General features: G+C 44.4%; 1 protein-coding gene across 7 annotated transcripts in view; it reads left to right on the forward strand.

Annotated features, from left to right (window-relative positions):
* TYRO3 (TYRO3 protein tyrosine kinase) overlaps positions 1–20,115 on the forward strand; it is a 44,007-nt gene that overhangs the window by 9,468 nt on the left and 14,424 nt on the right. For 4 of the 7 annotated variants that reach the window (XM_052782144.1, XM_052782147.1, XM_052782145.1 and 1 more), the window contains exons 4-11: positions 1,742–1,912; positions 4,663–4,749; positions 8,880–8,995; positions 11,921–12,098; positions 12,590–12,732; positions 14,067–14,211; positions 18,480–18,609; positions 19,383–19,483. In XM_052782144.1, the coding sequence (XP_052638104.1) occupies positions 1,742–1,912; positions 4,663–4,749; positions 8,880–8,995; positions 11,921–12,098; positions 12,590–12,732; positions 14,067–14,211; positions 18,480–18,609; positions 19,383–19,483 (1,071 nt within the window). The remainder of the gene's footprint in view (positions 1–1,741; positions 1,913–4,662; positions 4,750–8,879; positions 8,996–11,920; positions 12,099–12,589; positions 12,733–14,066; positions 14,212–18,479; positions 18,610–19,382; positions 19,484–20,115) is intronic. The other 3 variants (XM_052782149.1, XM_052782150.1, XM_052782146.1) reach the window with 2 other exon arrangements.

Below are 20,115 nucleotides of genomic sequence, written 5' to 3' on the forward strand. Positions count from 1 at the left end.
ACCTGCTGAGCTGGGCAGGATTCTCCCGAAAGGTTACCTTGGGTGCTGTGGCAAAGGGACAGGAGGCAGGAGTCCTGCTAACAGGTAGAAGAAACAGTGGTATTTTCCCTTCTAGTCTTCCTTGGACAAGGAGAGCAAAGCAGGTGGAGGTGTCACAGCTGGTATCTAGAAAGTTTATTCACTTTTATTGTTTATGTATGACTGCAATAAAAAAATAAATACGTAAGCAAAACCCAGCAGTAAGTCATGATGGTGGATATACCTGTATTGAGCGTTAACCTTTGCACAGATAGGCACCATCATTCCTGAAGTGACCTATTTTTAGACCTGTTTTAGTTTGTTCATTTACTTGCCACTCCAAAGGGAGTGGCAAGGAGGCGAGGAAGGCACAGAGAAACTGCCACCTGAAAGACACAAACAGCAACTGATGGTCAGTGAAAGACTGAGGACACCACTTTCGACTGGAGTGTAGGGGAAATGTCAAGCGTTAGGCTTCTAAATCCATATTTAGGCACCTACATTAATTGCCTGCTGCTGGAGGTGCTCAGCATCTGCCGCACCAACTGGAGCCGCTTGGGCCTGTCATCTTTGGCCAGGGACAGGCAGTGTAATTTAAGCATGTGAATGCACCATGTTGTCGGTTCCTCTGTTTCTGTGAGGCAGCAGATCAGTGGTTTTCAGAACACGCTTCTTCCAGCTGAGAATACCTCGTTTTGGTGTAGACGCAGTTGGTAGCGGCTGTGCTTGACACCTGACATTTTGAGCATAAGAGGGAGCTCGGCGTTTCTCTGGGCCTTCAGCTCCTCCACCAGCCACCAGAAGCACGTGCTGGCTGTCCTGCAGGGTCAGCGCTGGCGCTGATGGCTGGTGAATTTTGTGTTACTGGTTTGGAGCACTGAAACCGCAAGAGTTTTGGCATCGCCTAGGAGAGGAACCACATCTCTTGATGTGTTGAGTTACGCTCAGCTATTGCCACTTAGAGATGACCTGAGGTAGTTAGCGTTGCAGCTGTGTTTTGCTCCCTATGGGCCTGATCTGAGGCCTGTTGTAATAAGCAGGAGTCTTTCCACAGTGGGGAACAGATAGTTATCAAGAGAGCTGTGTCCATGGATAGCCTTCAGCTCTGAAACAAATTACCCCTAACTCCAATGCAGCCTGGTTCTCATCGTGTCGGAGTGTGCTGGAAGGTGGCTCCAGTCAATTAAGCTGTGGAGAGAGCGTTGTAAATGATCCCAGTCTCTCACTGGGAGGATTCTTCCCTCATTCATGGGTTTGTTACAGCTGCTAGTTCAACACATTCACAAGCTTCAGTTTTTAACGCATGGCAAGAAGTATCTGCAGCTGGATTAGGTAGCTTTTGAAAGTGGTGTCTGCTGCTGCTAAACTTATTGACTGTTGCCTCTTTAAACTCCAGTCTCTCCGGCTGAAAAACTGAGCAAATACTGCCACTAAAAGCTACTTCATAGGGGAGTCTTGAAGGAGACTCAGTGAAAGAGGTTTTTCAAAGGCATTTTCACTCTTTTTCTCTCTAACTTCTTCTAGTGGGAGTATGTAGACATTCATGCCCTGAGGTGATCCAGCATATCTGACCCTTGGTTCTTGTGAAGGGCTTAGAGGGAGTCGGATTAGGCATAGGGGCAGGGCAGATGGGTGTCCAGTGTTGGGCACCAGTATTAGTGGAAATAAACAAGAGACAGAAGGAGTCTCTTCAGTTATTATCACTTGTCTGTTGCTTTTCTAGGTGTGCCCTACTTTACTGTGGAACCTGAGGATGTGTCCGTGTCCCCTAATGCCCCATTTCATATGGCCTGTGCTGCTGTTGGTCCCCCTGAACCAGTGACAATTGTCTGGTGGATGGGAGACTCTAGAGTGGGGCTTCCAGACATCTCCCCCTCCATCTTAAATGTGTCAGGTAAGGCTGCTGCCAATGCAGGGGATCACTTTGAGCATCAGAAGAGGAGGAGAGCTCTCTTCTGATCATGCGTAGTGACACTGGGTAGCCACATAGTGTGAGAATGGTCTTTGACTGTACATTGAGGGTTGAGAGATCATGATCGCATATAAAGCCAGATCATCTCGAGGGGTGGTCGTTGCTCTGTGTATTTTCTGCTGGCTTGAGGTGCACAGGCTCTTAGAGAGCTTGGGTGGGGCTGGCACTGTGGTGAAGATGCTACTGGACAGATGATGCATTGGGTGCCTCTCTTGTTCCACCTCATGGAGGGTGTTTATGGTTATATTACGTGTCTCTGTTGGTGACATTTGGCTTGGAAATCTCCAAGCATTCACACATAACAGATGCCACCTCTTCCTTCTGTGCACAGCCATGTCACACACTGCTCTCCCCTCTCTTCCCTCCCCTCTGTGTTCTTGCAGGCTTGCTGGATGCTCTTATCGTTAAAACCTGACTGCCTCATGTAATTGTTTGACACTTTTAGAGTGGTTGTATTGGTGCTGAAGTGGGCTGGTTGATATCCTCAGAGATCAAGGTTCGCCCCAGAGCAAGCACTAGGTGCACGGTGGTAAGACTGCCTTCCCCAGCAGCGTCAGCTGAAGAACTCAGGAGCCAGTAGGTTTTCAGGCCTCTCTTCAGCCCACTTTCAGGGAAGGGCAATGTATCTCTACAAGGACCTGACAGCAGCTATTCTTGTAGTTACCTCCTAAAGGTAACTTTATTCTAGTTCGTTGTCCAACAGCTTTGTGTTACTTCTTCTCTTTGCTGCTGTTTTATTATTCTCAGCAGCCCAAAGTTGAACTAGCTATTTAGAAAGAAAAGATTTTACGACTAAGAGTCATCTCTGGGGCTGCTTCATCAGTGTTAATACAGTTACACCCAGGGGGAGTTTCTTTCTGTACATCCTTGGCCATCCTTTGAGCTATGCAATCCTATTAAGCCTTCCCTTAGAACCTAATTTATATGCAAATCAAAACCTGGTTTGTGATTTGCAATGGTTTTATCATCTGCTCCCTCTGTTACGTAGCCACTCGATGCTGTTCCAAGTTGGAAGTGAAACCTGCTCCCTTATGATATAATCTGCCTGTTGAAATGGAACGTGAAAAGATTGATAGTCGAGAGGGGAAAGACAATAAAAAATAAGTCTCCCTTCTTCCACTGAACTCATTCCACAGTGCCTTACAAAACTTCTGTCATTGTTGGGACAGTGGCATGGAGGCCTGAAGAAGCGCATCTGCTCCTAGTGATTCTCCAGATGAATTACTATTATATATATTCATCCGCAGCACCTTTCTTTGCCCCTTTCAGTGTTCTTTGGGATGTCCCTTGGGTAGGTCTTTGCAACAGAAAAAATGCAGCAAGACACAAGCTGCATGGTCAGATTGCTAAAGCATGCCAAAAAAGATGGTTGGTAAGAAAACAAGCAATGCTAGCTAAAGAAAGTATCAAATTCTGAAATAGTAAAGTACTGGCTAGAAAGCAAACATTTAGAAGGTTCAGCAAGCAGTTGGTTTGGTAAAAGGATTGTTGTATTTGGAAAGCAGTGCTGGCGATGTGCGAGAGAGCAAGGAGATCTTGGTTTGTGGTGTGTTTTGTGTTTTCCTCAGGGCAGGGTTGTGTTTGGTTCTGTCTTTGGGACATGTCTACCACATCAGGTGCTGCTCTGCTCTGCTGCCTGGCCTTCAGCCTGCTGGAAGCATTTTCCTCTCGTTCACTGGGGTGAATGGAAGAAGCTAAACTACTTGCTCTTTCATTTTATAGCAGTCTCTCCTCTCTTCCACTACACCTTCTTCCCAATGCTGTTAATCTCGGGCTTGGGAGATGAATCAAAGGGCAAAGACAGACACTGTGCAAGCTGCTCCATGCAGCTCTGAAATCTTTTTCCCTCCTAAACTGTGTGCCCATAGTGTGTCGGTCCTTAACTTTTCTCAGCTAGAGCCCTGTAAGGCAACTGAGGGCCAAGTCAAGTGAAAACGTATGCTGGACACACTTCTCCAGGCAGCTTTGCAAATCTGTCTCAATTCTGATTAAGTAGCAATACCTATATGCATCTTGGAGCAGCCGGACATCAGTATGATGCCATGTTCAGGCCCTGTGGGATGGATGGATGCTCACAGAAGAGAGGGAGCGTAATCCTCACTTGTATCACCCCTAGGAAGTGCCTCAGTGCTGTTGCGGTAGCATTTTACTTCCACTTCCTTTGTGTGTCTTGAAAAGTCTGATGCAAGGTGAGGGACAGGTGGGCATTAGCTTGAAATCTGCAGTGTCTGGTTGGAAGTTTGCCTGGGCTTATAGCCCAGTTAGAAGATGGTTGTTGCTCCGGTGGCAGGCTGAGGTCCAGAGCATTGGGCTTTGTATAAGCACATGGTTCAGCATGATCCTTGCTCCAAAGACGCTCACCAGAATGTGAGAAGTGGACATTACTAACTGAGCAATGTGAGCTGCTGTTCTGCCAGATTCATCCTCCTTTTTCAGTGCTTTCTGAAGCTCCCATGGAAGGTTTTCTACATTGCCATGCTCTCTCCATTAAAAATGTGTTTAGCACGTTAATTACACTGAAATCCACGTGCCTTGGATTGGCACCCAGCTCAGCCCTCCAATAGCCTGTACAGCTTGAGCTGCATGTCACACATAATTGAAATTCTGCTGAAGGTTGAAGCTGGATTACATAGCTGTTTGTGTTTCCTTTCCTTTTCTTGGCTGATTTCCAGGTATTAATCAAAGCACAGTTTTCTCCTGCGAAGCTCACAACGTAAAAGGATTGTCTTCATCTCGGACAGCCACTGTTCAAATTAAAGGTGAGAGAGTGCAAGAGAATGGGCAAGGGACTCGGGTTTGCTCTTTGGGGAGGAAAAGTAGGGCACCTTAATGCAAGGCGTTGTCTCAAAGCTGCCAGCAACCAGCACTGGTTGGAGCTCTCAGCAGCTGAAACAATGCTTTGTGCTCTAATGGCAGTTCCCGCTTGCTATGCAGGGCCGTATACTGGGCTGTTGAAAATAAACCACATCTGACCCAGGAGTGGAAATGTGATGTCAAGTAACAGTTTTTCCTTGAAAAGGAGAGAGTCAGAGCAGTCAAATTGTTTGTGAGAGATGAAGCTGGATATAAATCTGTAGCTGGGGAAATCTTTCCTTCTTGGAGATAGATGGGTCTCGTTAGAGCTAAAGAGGCCATTACTTCTGCTCGCTTCTATTGGCATCACATTAGATGCTGAAAAAAGACAAGGAAAGCGATCACCAGTGGCCAGTAAAGTCTGCTCATCTGCACTGTTTTTATGGATTTTGGTTTTTTAATTCTTTGTTCTTGAAAAACTAATTCAAAACAAGTAATTCCTAGCCTTTGCGTGACCAGTTGCCATTTGGAAGTCCCTAAGTTCATGTCACTTTTCCTCTGTTCCTCCAGATGACTGAAATAGGGATAATCAGAGCAATCAGCTCTTCCCCTCCTCTTCATGTTGAGATGCTTCTGCATTTGAATTTTTAGTCATTCTTTCATGCGCATTAAGTGACATGATTATCAGTTCCAGGAGAGGCATGTCACAAAAATCATTTGTTCCAAGTGGTAGCTTATTGCTGAGCACAAATAAGAGCAAGCATTTATGTCTCTATCAGAACTCACAGTTGTATTAGCTAACGTTCATTAAAGGATAGCTTAAAATCCAGCTGTAGATCTACTGCTCTTACAGTGTATTTTTCTTCGGGACATTGTGGTTACTGCTGTGCCAAGAATGCAGTATGCTGGACTAGTAAGATTTATAACTTAATTTAAAAATGTTTGGAGTTGTTGCCTTGAAGGCTTGTCTACACAGGGGAATTAGTTATTGTGGAATATATCTTCTATGGATATTTTTATCCTGGGATAGAATTTAGTTCACAAAGCTATTATGCTTTAAAAAAAAATCTCATCAAGCCATAATCTGAAATAACATTTAGCATAAACAAGCTTCTTTCTTTTTTTTTAATGTTAACACAGATTTTTTTTTTTTTTTAAACCATTAATAAGATGATGGGGGAAAGGCCTCAGAATTCTTGCATTTCCCAGCAGTTAAGTTTAGCCAAAAGTGCTCCACAGGGGTCAATCATCAGCTAATGAATGTACACAACCTATTTTGGAGGGATGTGTCACCACCACACACTTTATAGAGCTGAGGAAGAGCAAGCTTAAGTGCTGTGGCAAATGTTACATCAGTACGTGGCATGTTCTAGAGAGAAAAAACAGGCTTTAGATAGCAAGTCCAGTGCTGTAGTTGTAAAAGTGTGAACTGTAATACCTCAAAGATATATCTAAAAGAGTAGTTATAAACTTAGGGAAGTGCTGGGACTCTTCTAAAGAGCAAAAGTTTTGAAGATCTAGTACAACCTCTGTTAAAATTAAAGTAAAGCTCCTAACAAGGACATGAGTAGGAACAGTAGCAGGCCCAGATAATGTTTTAGTCCTTGATCCTATGAAGATGTAGACTTCAAGGAAATTACTCCTGGGAGTAGTTGTCTGAACATGCATGATCAGGGCCTTCCTCTCTTACACAGATCCATCTGCTAATGAGGACTCTTAAGTCTTTCTACAATTTATTAAACAATTTGTTTCTTCTGTGTTTCCAGAGGCAAATATTTTTGCTAGGACATTTACAAACTGTTAACATTTCTTCCTATTTGCTGCTGTTGTTGTTCATTATCTATTCTCTGTAGTGCCCACAATGTTCTGGGTGTAATCCAAGCAGAAAATTACTGTTATTGTAGCCCACAGTCCCCAGCCCTGTACAAAGCCCCATTGTTCCAGCCACTCTACAAGCACAGAGGAAGTTAACTCTCATTATGTTAACACTCAAGGTCCTGTTTTCAGACTGGCTTTGCTCTCCTTCATGTGTACGGCTAAGACTTTCAGGGTTGTATCCCGTGTTTCAGAGCATGACGGGAAACAGCCACCCAGAGTTTTTTCCCAACGGCTGATGGGAAGAGGCATCTGTCCCTTCTACAAATTGCAGAGTTAGGGGAAGGTCCTAGCAAGCCAGCCCTCTTCAGTGGCTGTCACCATTACAGAGTGGATGTGTTAGCAGGTGATTATTTATTCTCACTGGTGGTATAGCCGCACCTCCTTTGCGCCTGCCATCCAGTGTTGAAAATTACATGTTGCTAAACCCAAAAGTTACAGTTGTGTTTACAGAAGACTTGAGTTAAGGGCAGTGTTTCAATGATATCCAAGTAAGCAGTGAAAGCAAGCTCCCCCACCCCCAGAAGAGCTTACAAATCTGAATACCCAGCATCAAAAGGGAAAGAAACCAAGACACAGAAAAGTCTCAGTTAACTCACAAAGACCTTTCACTGAAAGGCAAAGAACTCATTGCCCATCTTCCATCCCAGACCCATGCTCTGCTGCCCCACCTCCCACCCACGCACACTGTTCTTATCTAGGTGGCAGCTCCCTGCCCTGGGTCCTGGTAATTAGTTAACCAGACAACAAAGGCTTTATAGGGTTAATCTGTGACACTATCTATTCCCTGCCCCATCCTCTCCTGTAGGCCCTCTGTAGAAACCTGGGAGGGGGCTTTGGTCTTTGCATTTCTCCTGCAAGATGGCCCTGTGGAGATGCCAAAGGTAGTACTGTGGTTGTCCTCAGTGCAGTGAGAGACAAAGGTGCTCTCTGGCAGAGTAGAAGATGCAGCTGGAGGAATCCTGGTTTGCAATTATATTTCCACTGCTGCTTTCCACTGGATACAGCTCAGGAGAGGTGGAAGATTTGGTGTGTAGGCAGAGCCTTGTCCTGAGGACTGTTGGGTTTTTGGAAGAGGACTCCTGAGGATACAATTTGTTGAGGTGCTGCAGGAAAAGTATTACTCATGGCAGCAACATAGGATTTTTTTAAATGAGCAAAAGGTCAGGGGAAAGGTTAGTATTCATGAAGTTGGTAATTTTTTCAGGAGCGAGGTGCCTCAATAAAAAGAGAGACTCAGGAGTGAAAAAGAGATGGTGAGGGGTATATCGGGAAGAATAGGAAGTAACTATGTGGTATTACAGTGGGAGGAAAAGAGAAGGCAAAGGGAAGCATTGAGGATCCTGAAAGGAAGCCAAAGAGTTCAGGTTAATGCGACAGCAAGAGGCCCCTGCAGTAATGGAGGTGTCTGGTCAGAGCAAGAGCAGAGGGGTAGGGCTCTGGTGCTGCTCTGTGGTGGTGGCAAGCACAAACATCTGATTAAATGGCTAGTCTGGGAATTCTGATTTTGTTCCTGGCTCTGCCCTTAATTTGTAGAGTGGTATCAACCATGGAACAGGCTCTCCCTTTGCCTCGAATTGCCCCTCTACAGAACAGTGCTTTCTGAGTTTATTCATCCCAAGGCTGAAGGAGGCACAGTTTTCAGTCCAGGCTCCGTCCCAGGGTGTTTCAGGAAGAGTTTGTAGTGGACACCTGGAGGCAGCGCTTTCACAGCAAGAAGCAGTCTACTGCAAATCTAGCTGCAGGGTATTCGGGTCACTACAGCAAACCACCCTGCAACTTGTGCTGGCAGAGCTGGTTTTGGGGGCTGGACTGAGAACCAGGGGAGGGATTTTAAAGCCCTGATTTGGTTCACAATGTAGGACCACAGGCAATTGTGTGTGCAGGGCTGGGTCATGCCTTGCAATGGAGGGGGCAGGGAAGAGGGCTGAGTAGCGAAGGTGTAAACATCACTCACTGGCATTGCTATCAAAGAGGTCAACTGCTGCCTGTATGCATCAAGCAAGTATGCTGGACTGTTAAAGAATGGATGCCAATAGCTTGTTCAATGTTAAAATAATAATTTCATTCACAACAGTCAGGGACACTCTAAAGTTGTGATATTGTGCCATTTCTGTTAGTGATTTCATTGCATAATTTCTAGCCTCAAGCCTCTGCCATTTCCATGTGAATACCTGCTCAGTTCTGTGTATACTGAAAGGTCTCTTTGTTTCCTTTATAGCCATGCCTCTCCCGCCTCTCAATGTAACTGTAAGCCAAGTCACCAGCAGCAATGCCAGCGTGGTCTGGGTGCCAGGATTTGATGGCCGCGCACCCCTCCATTCTTGCACTCTTCAGGTATGACCCCTCTGGATTGTCCCCTGCCCTGCATGAAGAATGGGACTCCCCTGAGTCACAACATTGCATGGGCCATCTTTTGCTCTCCTAACTGCTTTGTGGCAGTGTTTGAATTCTTATTCCACAGTTTTAAAACATGGAAACATAACAGGGTGCAACTCAGGGCATATATAGGTGCCAAAGAGCAGGGCATGAAGTTTTGAGCATGAAGTGTCCAGTTGAGAATTTGAGACTGGCACCATTCTCCCTCCCAGCAGGTTATCACATCAGTTGCTCCGTGGCAGCTACTCCATGCAGACTATTAGCTGCAGCACATACGAAGCACACATCACCCTATGGGAAGTGCCCTTGAGTAGCTGCAGGGTGCTCACACGTCCTGCTAGCGTGGAGCAGCTGGCCCGTGGTAACTTGCTCCAGTGCAGTGCAGTGACCTGTGACTCCCATGCCAGCTCAGCCCTGTGCTTTGCAGTGCCAGAGGAAATGCTGGCATCCAGACATACCAGTAAGCCCAAGGGATAAGGAGCTTGCAAAGTGTAGGATCTGGTACAGGAAAGGTGGGAATGATGGAGACAGAAGACAGATTGGGCTTTTTGATACAAAGTCAGGCCTATTTGCATGTTTCAGAGTAATTTTAAGCCCTGCCTCTAAATCATGATTGGTTTTCCATTGTCAAAGACCAATTCTGCCCATAAAATGAAGGGTAATAATGTCCTTTAGCTCTACTGTGTGCTGAGTGCTTACATCTCTGAAAAACTGGACTGCTTCTCTAGGTTCCTGGGAACAATGGTACATGTCCAACTTCAGGCAGAGTTAGTTTCTAGCATTGCACGCTTAAATGTAAAATCAGATCAAACAGCTGGTAACCAAGTGTCAAAAAGAAATGGTGATTCCTGGAAGCAGGCCGTGCAAACACAGCTAGGCACATTCCTCGTGGATTTATCTGCCAGGTGTGAATATTGGGCCCCTAATGCTTTCGCTACCTGATTACAGCAGCAATGTGAGCTGGAGTGGAATTTCTGTGGGGTGTTGCCAACTATGTAGAGGATTATAAACACAAGGTATGCTGGAAGCAGCCTAGCTAATTTGCTTGCAGTCTTCTTTTTATGTGGGGAGCAAACCAGAGATTTCATGCTTTCATGCTTGTTCCCTTTCATAAAGTAAAAGAAACCATCATCTTGTTTTAACTCACTGGTGGAAAGAATGCCTGAATATAGCTGGCCCCAGTCTCTGGGTTTTGTTGCTGGTTCTGTTCTTGTTCACAGTTGAAAATGGTTTTCTTCCTCTGTTTTACAATACCAGTTATCTCCAGTTGGAACAGCCTATTCTCTCTGGCTTGCATGCTGCAATGCTAATCACCCTGGGTTTTGAGTTCCCCCTCTTACTTTTGGCAGGGGCAGGGGTGGGGAGGATGGGACATGTGGAAAAGAGGCTGAATCAGAGCAGCTCAGTTTCTGTCCACTCAGCAGTTTCTCACCCCTTTTCTAAGCCTTTTCTGTTCTATTTGGGGAGGACAAAGTTCCTGCGTTTGGATCTGGGAGCAGGGTAACTTGGCAATAACCCTCCACTGACAGAAAGCTGTGCGTCCTCTGTCTCCCACATTGAGAGATTTTGTGAGAGACATTGACCCATGTTTCCGTGTAAAAATGCACATGCTCCTGGCTCCTCATGATTGCACTTCTGCTCAGAGCCTCCCAGAAAGAGAAGGGCGATTGAAACTTGGCTGTGGTTTTCTGGCACTCAGGAATTGCAGCAGGTGCCCCAAAAGCACAATGGTCAGACAGGCAGATTGCTTCTGGGTACAGGGTAGAGAATCGCCGTGTTCACTGACCTAACACAAATCATGTTCCAGGGCATAAAGGGGACAGACATAAGAGCACTGACTCTTCAGACTCTTGAACAGAAACACATCATCAAACCGACAGGGTTTTACACAAAAGTCTGCTTGGGTTTTTTCCTGCTTTGAATGACACTGATAATGACAACAATATGCTTTTCTATTAAGGAAACTTGAGATTCTTCCTTTTCATTAGCCAAATAAATCAGTGGGCCAAAAGTATGCATGAGAATGAGCAGAAGGGTAGTGAGAAAGAGCGAAAGACTGCTATGTAAAGAATATAAGGTCCACATGAGGGTTTCACCTTTGTCAGTACACCTTGCTTTTACTTCCAGCTTTGCAATTTCATATGCACTTGAGAAGAAAGATGGGCTGAGCCTGGGAGCTATGCAGTGATTTCTGCTATTGTCAGTACAAAAGCAGGAACATTGAATCTGCCTGTGCATTAAAAGCACACAGTGATACCAGATTTAAATTGACATTCATGTTGCTTAAAAGTTCAGATTTGGCGAAAACAAAAAAAAGAAGAGTTGCAGGAGTGGTAAAAAGTTTCTTTTCCTTTTGATTTGAAACAGTTTAGTTGAACCAAGCCACCAGTGTCTACCATGTCTTTAATCCACTACAAAACTGAAAATATACAAACTTCTGAAAAAGGAGTTGAGAAAAAGGTGACACTAGGCAACAGGGAAGTTGATCTACCAATTTTCATTGCCCAAATTGAGACAAGCCTCAGAAGCCAGCTGCTGTCACTCAAAGCAAGAAGCACATATAGTTTTCTTTAAAGGAAATGACAATCAGCTGTAGAATTTGTGACATAGGTAAGGAAATGTTTTAAAATATGGAACCAAATTTTCAGCTGGTGGAAAATTGTTGTATTGCCAGAGTTAGGAGAGTGATGTCACTTAAACCAAATAAAGGCGTGGGTCATGATTCTTAGTTTGACAACTCCCTTTTCAGTATCTTAAACACCACTGGTACCATATCTATTCTTACACATTCCTAAACTAACCATGAAATGGATTCTTATCCCTGTGGACCCGTTAGTCATATGGCTTACGGTAACAGTCTTCTCCATTTCACTCTTGGCACAGGTAGCTGAGTCACCAGGCGGCCAGGAGGTCTCCACTGAAGTCAGCCCGGTGCCACCCTTTGCCTATGGTATGCAAGGCCTGAAGCATTCCACCAACTACAGCGTTCGTGTGCAGTGCAGCAATGAGATGGGCAGCTCCCCTTTCACCGACAGGGTTTATTTCCAGACCTTGGAGCTTGGTAAGCAGATAGTAGACAAGAACAGGAAAGCAGTTCTGAATCTGAAAAAGAGGTGATGATAAACTTCATTGAACTCCTCCTGCTAATTCTGAAACGCAGGAAATGTTACACTGTCAGATTGCTTGTCCACTCTAAGGGTCTCCTAACACCTAATGTAAAATAATAATATGCCGTCAAATGTGGTTGACAGCAATGATGCATGATACGCAAGTTGATCCAGCCATGGGGCTTCTATATGCTGGGCATATGTCCCATTCACTCTCTGAGATTCTTGGGGTCTCAGAAGGAAACAAGAGATGCTGACCAACCTCATCTTCTCCACTTGAAGCAAACGTAGTGCTGGTGGCTTGCAGAAGTTGTTCTCTCCACTCACGCTTTCTCTTCCAGCTGATCTCAGGAAAGAGGGTGAAACTGTCTTTTCAGCCATTTTCAGTGTGGATAGTGCCTTATTTTCCTGCATAGGGTGATTGTGTTCTGTCCTCTGCTTTCAGCTCCAAGCAGCACGCCACAAAATATCCATGTTATCCAAAGAGATCCTGGTCTGATTTTGGAGTGGGAAGGTGTGGCTCCAGATGTGCTGAAAGAAAATGTCCTGGGATACAGGCTGGAGTGGATTCAGGATAATGTAACTCAGGTAACAGATCAAGAGGGGAACTGAGCCATTGGGCACAGAGCTGGAGAATGTTCATATTAAATTTTCTAGGCATTAGGGTCCCTCATCCCTTATCCATACCAGGGGACTAGATTGCTGACATTGCTTTTGTGTAAATGGATCTATTCTGATTCGTAAAATCTCCTCAGTATTTGGCCTCAAGATTGAGACCCATTTCTCCCTTACTGGCATATCCAGAATTCCTACACTTGAACATTCATGTGCAGACAGACCAGTTCTCTGCCGTTCCTTGTACAACAAAGACAACAGAGAGAGAGTTCAGTTAGTCTCTGCTTCTTTCTACTGCTGTCCCAAAGGCAGCTCAGACAGTGCAGGATCTGGGCTTTCTCTCTCCTCTGACTGGGACTTGGCTTTCCAAATACTGGCAGCAGAGGTGTATTTAACAAGTGAATGAGTTATACTGTAAATCACAGAAAGAAGTTTGTGGATTCTTTTATTTCATTTACACTATGTAGGGAGTTGAAATGACCCTGTCAGGGTAGAAGGCCTTTCATTTGTTCTTCAACATTGACCTTTCCCAGGTATCTATCCGCCTTTGAAGTTCACAGCATTTCTTATGGTTTCTCACTTCTTAATATGTATTTATCCAGTGCTTATTAATGATGAACAAGCCTGTAATAATAGACAGCTAGGGGGAAAAGAGACTTGTTTCCTTTTTTGCATGACCCATTTCATACTAGTCAGCATCATTGACTTTGAATGACGATATTTTGAGTTTCCATTGAATTTACATTGTGTCATTGGTGGCAGACAAATCTTCATGGGTTTACTGCAAATGATGTGTATTAAGACCCACAAAATTACTGAAAATATGTTGGCCTTGCCATCCTAAGTGAAAATTGGCCATGAAATTCAGCAGCCATTTGGGATTTGGTCAACAAGTTAAAACAGACAGACTCCTCCCTTGGATTAAAACTGTCAGATGCTGTGCAGTGTGTTAGTGCATCTTTGTGTTTAAACCACAAGAAGGAGGTGTGTCTTTTAATAGCAGGAAAAAACCCATTTCTATAGCAACTTTCATGGAAGGACCTCAAAGGAGGAAATCATTAAACCTCGTATCTTCCCTATGCCCTGGGAAACTCTTAGCAATTTTGGGGAAGAGAAACGTAAGATGACAGCCCAAGTTAGTGGCAAAATTGAGACTAGGACACAGGAGTCACAACTCCCAACGCCTGTTATAGCACCAATGAAGTACACAGTAACGTTTTGGTTTAGTTTTAAAGGTGAGGTTTTAGACTAGATTCCTTTTAAGACAGCGTACAGTTAGCTTACAGTTTGTTGCCATTTGCTCTCAGGGGGAGATGATCGTACAGGATACAAAAGCTAATCTCACAGCGTGGAATCCTCTCAAAGACCTGATCATCAGGGTGTGTGTGCTGAACTCTGCAGGGTGCGGGCCCTGGAGTGACCTCTTCCTGCTTGAGGCCCAAGAGGTCATGGGTGAGTGTCCACTGCCTTCCCTTCACTTGGGTGAAAAAAGTCAGAAGTTCTGGGACTGCTGTTTTTCTCTGACTCTTCTTACAGTGCTTACAGCTGACTGAGCCACGTGGCTTTATACAACAGCACACTTCATCAAGCAGAGTAGAAATTAAATAATATTTAAAGAGTTGATAGAAACAAAACAGCTTCTGGCCACTACCGTGTCTTCTTTAACAGGCTTTTGCTGTGCTTAGTGCAGAGCAGGGCAAGGGGAGGCATAATAGAAAAGGTGCAAATGAAGGTTTGAAGTCCTTCATTCAGGCTTAAGCCACGCACATTTACTCATGTAAATTTACAAGAGTAAATGTGACATAAAACTTCTCTAACATAGGTGCTCTTCTTTGATTTAATTTGAAGCCATTCCTGACTAGTTTCAGTTGAGCCTGATTGAAACCATGGGGGGTTTTGTGATGGTTTTACTGAATGTGTTTATATTAAACCAGTTTAGCGCTCTCCATGGAAAAGCTGAGCTACTGGTAGAAGAGGGAGATGATGGTACAGAAGCTGTACCATGCAATCTGGACCACGTGGAAGGGTTTGTTGGGAGCAAACAACATGCATGTGTGGAGTGCATTCCTAGTGATAAAGGGCAGTTGGGCTCATCTGTGCAGGTTTGCTTGCTGCTTGTATTTCACAGTGAATAGGAAATGGGAGTCAGGCTATGGAGAAGGGCAAGATGATATATGGGGAGATGGGGAGATGGGAGAGAAGAATGTTGCTTGTGAAGGAAACTGTAAAACAACTAAGAGGAATATGTTCTGAATAAAAATACAGATTGGTGATAAGAAGTCAGTGAGGTACGATCATGCAAAAATCCCGCAGTCTCCTCAGGTTTTGTTTCCGGCGCCTGTGGCAGGACGAGACAGCAATGTCTAATTGCTGATGCTGACCCACCTGCTGCTTTTTCTTCCCACATGGCTTTTGAGGAATCACATGGACATTGATCCCTCCTGATCCCTCCACACTTAGGCATGGCAGGGTGAACCCAGAGTAGGGTTCCAAGACAAGCAGGAGGTGGGGGATAGGGGCATAGTAGCCAGGAGAGAACTGTAGCCTTTCTTGCAGTAGTGTATCTAATGCTGCCTTTAATGTGCACGTTACTCAGAAAGGCTCTTTGGCAACCCAGTTCCTGTGATGAAGTCGGTACTGATGGTTATGTGTGAGCACGCAGTCACTGTGGGATCAAAGCCCTCAAATTATTGAAAGCAGAGTGAAGGAGTGCGGAGGTCCAGAGCTGACTCTACTAGAGGTTGGGCGTCAGCTCCATCCATGTTTTTTCTCCTGCTTTTTGCTCAGGTATTTTCTGTGGCACCCAAATACAGAGAAAAGTACCTGAAAGGACTAGAAGATCCCTTTGGAAAATGGCCAGCACTGGCAAGAAGCCCCAGGGAATGTATAGGGTTTGCATTTTACAGGAACCTGAAATGGGATAATCCTGAACACACAATATGTTTGTTTGTTTTTATTTACAAACCACTTCAAAAAAAGTAGCACCAGGAATGGTGCTTGTTTTGGCCAAATGCTGTCTGAAAGCACATATATTTCTTCACAAGCATAACAGGCTGGAAATAAAGGTTCACTGTGAAAACACTGACAGGCCTTAAACAGCAGAGCTGCAGAAAGACTGCAGTTTTGTTTGAGGCCTGATAGAAAATATAAGTCACTTCCTTTCCTAAAATAGCAAACTGGCACTGGTTGCTTTATGTGAGAAATGCCAGGGGTGGTTTCTGACCAGCTCCCAGTGCGGCAGTAAGGATGACTAAGCTTGTATAAACTTTAAGTCGTATTTGTCATCACAGCAAAGCTAGTGGGAGCTCCACTCTGCTTATGCAGAGATCTTGTGCACTATTAACAAAGATTGTTTTAATATTTTCAGAAACACTCTCAGTAGAAACCTCTCTCTTTCATTGCAGAGAGGGGAACAGAATTGTCTAATAGCTTTTTTCCTATCTGTAATCTTTATGATTTTATGCAGGAAAAGACTCTTGGATTACGTTCTTTGCACGCCTTTGTAATATAAAACCTGCTACAGAAATAAAAGGGATTCTTTCATTGTCAAAAGACTTCTAAATAATCATTTAAGCTCATCTAATAATACTGTCTTCTCTCTGCCTTGTGCAGTCTTAAGGCATATGCCAGTTGGAAAAGGGGGCTGCAGGAGATGGGAGCGAGACAGAGTTGGGGGAGAGGCAACTCAGTCTTTACTTGGGCTGCAGCCATCCTCTATAGCTCAGTGGCATGAGTGGGAAGCAATGATCTGTGGGGCAGCAGAAGAGAAGCAGTGAATTTCAACATTCTTTTCTATTTCTGACACATTTGCTATAAACTGCTGGATGGGCTCCTGATTCATAGCGGTTTAGAAACAGGGAGAGTAATTTAGTTTTGTTTTTTGTTTTCATCCATCCTTCTCTTGGAGGAACCCCCCCAGACCTAAATCCCTGCTTTCTCACCAGGCCAGCTAGCAGTGAGAGACTAGAAAAACAGGCAGAGAGAGGTTTGTCTCACCACAGGGGGAAGGAAACCTTATCGTTAACTATCAGAGAGGACCTTTTACATCAGTGTTGTTAATTGTTTCTACCCTGATTGTTTGGCAGGAACAGCCCAAGTGATTGGCTTGGGAATTGTGCAGATGGTTGGAGTTACCTTTTCTTGTCTTTTCATTCCACTTCTGTTTCTGATCCCTCTCCCTCATAAGCAGTGTTGAAGGCTGGGTCAAAAGGTGCAGCAAGAGGGAGTATCATACAACCCAGAGCCTATAAAGCCTTCTGGGTGGGAAAAGAATATGTGAGTTGCTGAAGGAGATAAGATGCTGGAAAATAGGTGCTAACGCTCTGATAATTTGTTTTAAGTGGAGAAGTACTAGTCTGCTTCCTCAGTGGTCCAGAATTCTGTTTCCTTAAGCTCTACCTGTTTATTAGACTAATATTGCTTCTTTAAAAACTTGGATGAGGCTTGACAATGTAACTAGTAATCAAGCCTTAGAAGCCTTTTGTGCCAGAACTCTGCCAGTAAGGATGTCTGACTCCTTTTCACATACGTCTGTGCAGAGGTTCATCCAAATCTCAGCCCATTAACCTAAAATCTCTTTTAAGGACAGGTTTACTTATCCTCTTATGACATATAACACAATAGGATTACTTAAATCGTCAAAAGATGATTCTTCCTTAGCTTCTGGTAAAGCACAGTCAACTGCTGAAGGTGAGCAAGGGAGCATGAAGATGCAGGAGGTGCATAGGGACCTGTTACCTGTTCTTGTTTGCTTTTAAACAATTTGGTGATATGAGGGCTATCCCTGATTTTAATAAACCCATTCAAATTCACATTTAATCTTTAGTAATTGTATTTGGAGAAGAAATCTCTCAGGGAATTGGATTAATTTATCTGTTGTTTGCCAAGCGTAGATAATACTCTTTTATTCATAACCATATTGCTTATCTTCCTTCCCTGGCAGCTTATTCAGATTGGCAGCATCTCCATTTCTTCTGTAGACAGTTTGTAGTCAAAAGCATACATATTCTGGGAGCAAATATTAGACCAGAATTGGAACCTGCATGCTGGCTAACTTAGTTCTTGAGTCGCAGGGCACTTCTTAAAATTCACCTTTTCTTTGGTAGAGAGACATTGAGAAGTTACAACCAACCAACAACATTGGGAAGTTACCACCAACACCATGTCCCACAGGGTGCTTCTCTTTGTGGGAGGGGTGAGAGGGGAAATGCAAATATTTTCAACCAGATTGCAATGAGGCAATTGTCTTTCTCTGTTGTTTTGCAAAATGTTATCTGGTCGGCGTTCAGGCAGTACTGTGTAGCCTGGTCAAGGTTCTGCTGGCTGCCTCAAACAGGACAAGGTGAAACCTGCCCAGAAATGCTTGTATGAAGCAAACTTTTTGTCCTGAGACTCCAGTTTAAAGCACCCCAGATCATGAGCTCATGTAAAGTAGTATAATCTGAAGCAGCGCCTTTTACTTTCTTGAGGCTCAAAACTAAGAATAGGTTCTGATAACTGGATGCATCTGCGCTGCCTTTGCTGTGTGAAACAGCCAGCTTTTCTGATGCTTGACTGAGTAGCTGTTTGTGCCAAATTCCAGTCTACAATGATCCACTGTGTACGCCAGATCCAGCAGCATGGCTTTTCCATTTAAAAGCAAAAAGAAGAAATATCTCAGTATGCTCTGTTTACCATTGACAGTCTTCTGTTTCCTGACTGGTGTTTTCTCCATCATCTAGGTGGCCAGAGACAACCTCCTTATGGGACGTCCTGGGTTCCTGTGGCATTAGGCATTCTCACAGCTCTGGTCACGGCTGTTGCCCTGGCTCTTATTCTCCTTCGAAAAAGAAGAAAGGAAACTCGGTTTGGGTAAGGGAGGTTCTCTTTGTGCTGGTGAGAAAGATCTTTGCTTTCTCCTCTAGTGTGGTTTCTGACTATTATTTTTCAAAAAGCATTGTGGATTGAGTATTTTTGGCACTTTATTTGGATAACTGTTTTTTCACAGTTTTGGGGGCGACCCTGGATTAGAGACTAGCAGGAAAGTACCCTAGCTTTTCTTCAAAATTATAACACCAAAAATGGAGTAGAAAAAATGTTATGTCAATATCTGGGCTTTATTAGAATATGGAAATATAAACTGTAAGTCCTTAGCACTGCTGCTTAAAAGATTCAAAGAGAAAAGACCCACAGATGAATCATCTTCTGTGTTCTTATGGGCTGGGCCCTTTATCCCATGCTGGCTTTCAGTCTAGCAACCCTCTGGATTCCAAGGAAAGTCTCCTTTCCATCACCTCTGACACTTGGCTGTGGGTTGCTCCCCGCTGCAAGCAAGCTTCTTATTCTTTTCAGAGTCTCCCAGACTTCCCTCTCACAGCAGCATCTCTGTTTATGTGACTCTTACAACCTGCCCCAACCTGCAACTTCTCCCAGTGACTCCCCTCTTTCGCTCCCACCCCCTCTAGGTGCATCAGCAAGGCAGCATAAACCCATTGTTCCTCCTCTCCAGCTACACCCTCTTTAACAAAACAGTCTGTAGTATTTGTACAGCAAGGCGTGAGAAATCATCCATGCTGTTCAACACACCCTTTTAGAAGCGAATGGCCCATGTAATCATGGCCCTGTGTGTCTTTTCTGCCTTCTAGCCATGCCTTTGGCAGTGTGGTTGGCAGAGGGGATCCAGCAGTCCATTTCAGAGCTGCCAGGTCTTTCAACAGGGAGGGCCCTGAGCTCATTGAAGCAACATGTAAGTAAAATGACCTGAATGATTCTGCCTGAGAAGCTGTGTTCATGCATGTACTATGCTCTCCCTTTGTTTTCCCTGAAATGGATGTTTTTGCATGGAGAACATGGGATTAATTTACAAGGAGGCTTAGACACTGGATGGCAGAGGTGAACGGCCAGAATTGCTGTTGCCATACCAATTACATAGTGCTCGTTAATTACAGCTACAATCGTTGTGTATATTAGTGCAAGGCATAAATTCGCCACTCCCCTGCCCCAGTTTCACACTACAGGGACTCCTTCAACTGTAATATTATGCAAAAGTGAGATAAATAATGGCTTGACAATATTAGCAGTATGCTTTAAACTCAGTGTGCTGAGCTGTGCTACAAGTATGAACCAATTAATCAGTCTTGGAAGGCCAGGAATTAGTAACTTCTCAAACAGGAGATTAAGTCCTGGGAATGGCCAGAGTTAAGATGATCCATTTCTGTCTCCTGGTTCAGCAAGGGCATGGCTCTCTGTAGCAGCACTGCATGGCTGGGTTAGGATGATGGTCCAGCTGTCTTTGACTTTGCTTCCCTGGGCTTAGAGGTCTCTCCATTAAATCTAGTGACCATAAACTGTTGGACATTATGTTACCCTCTCAGCCAG

Source organism: Harpia harpyja, chromosome 3 (assembly GCF_026419915.1).
Source record: "Harpia harpyja isolate bHarHar1 chromosome 3, bHarHar1 primary haplotype, whole genome shotgun sequence".
In the NCBI taxonomy this organism is placed as follows: Eukaryota; Metazoa; Chordata; class Aves; order Accipitriformes; family Accipitridae; genus Harpia; species Harpia harpyja.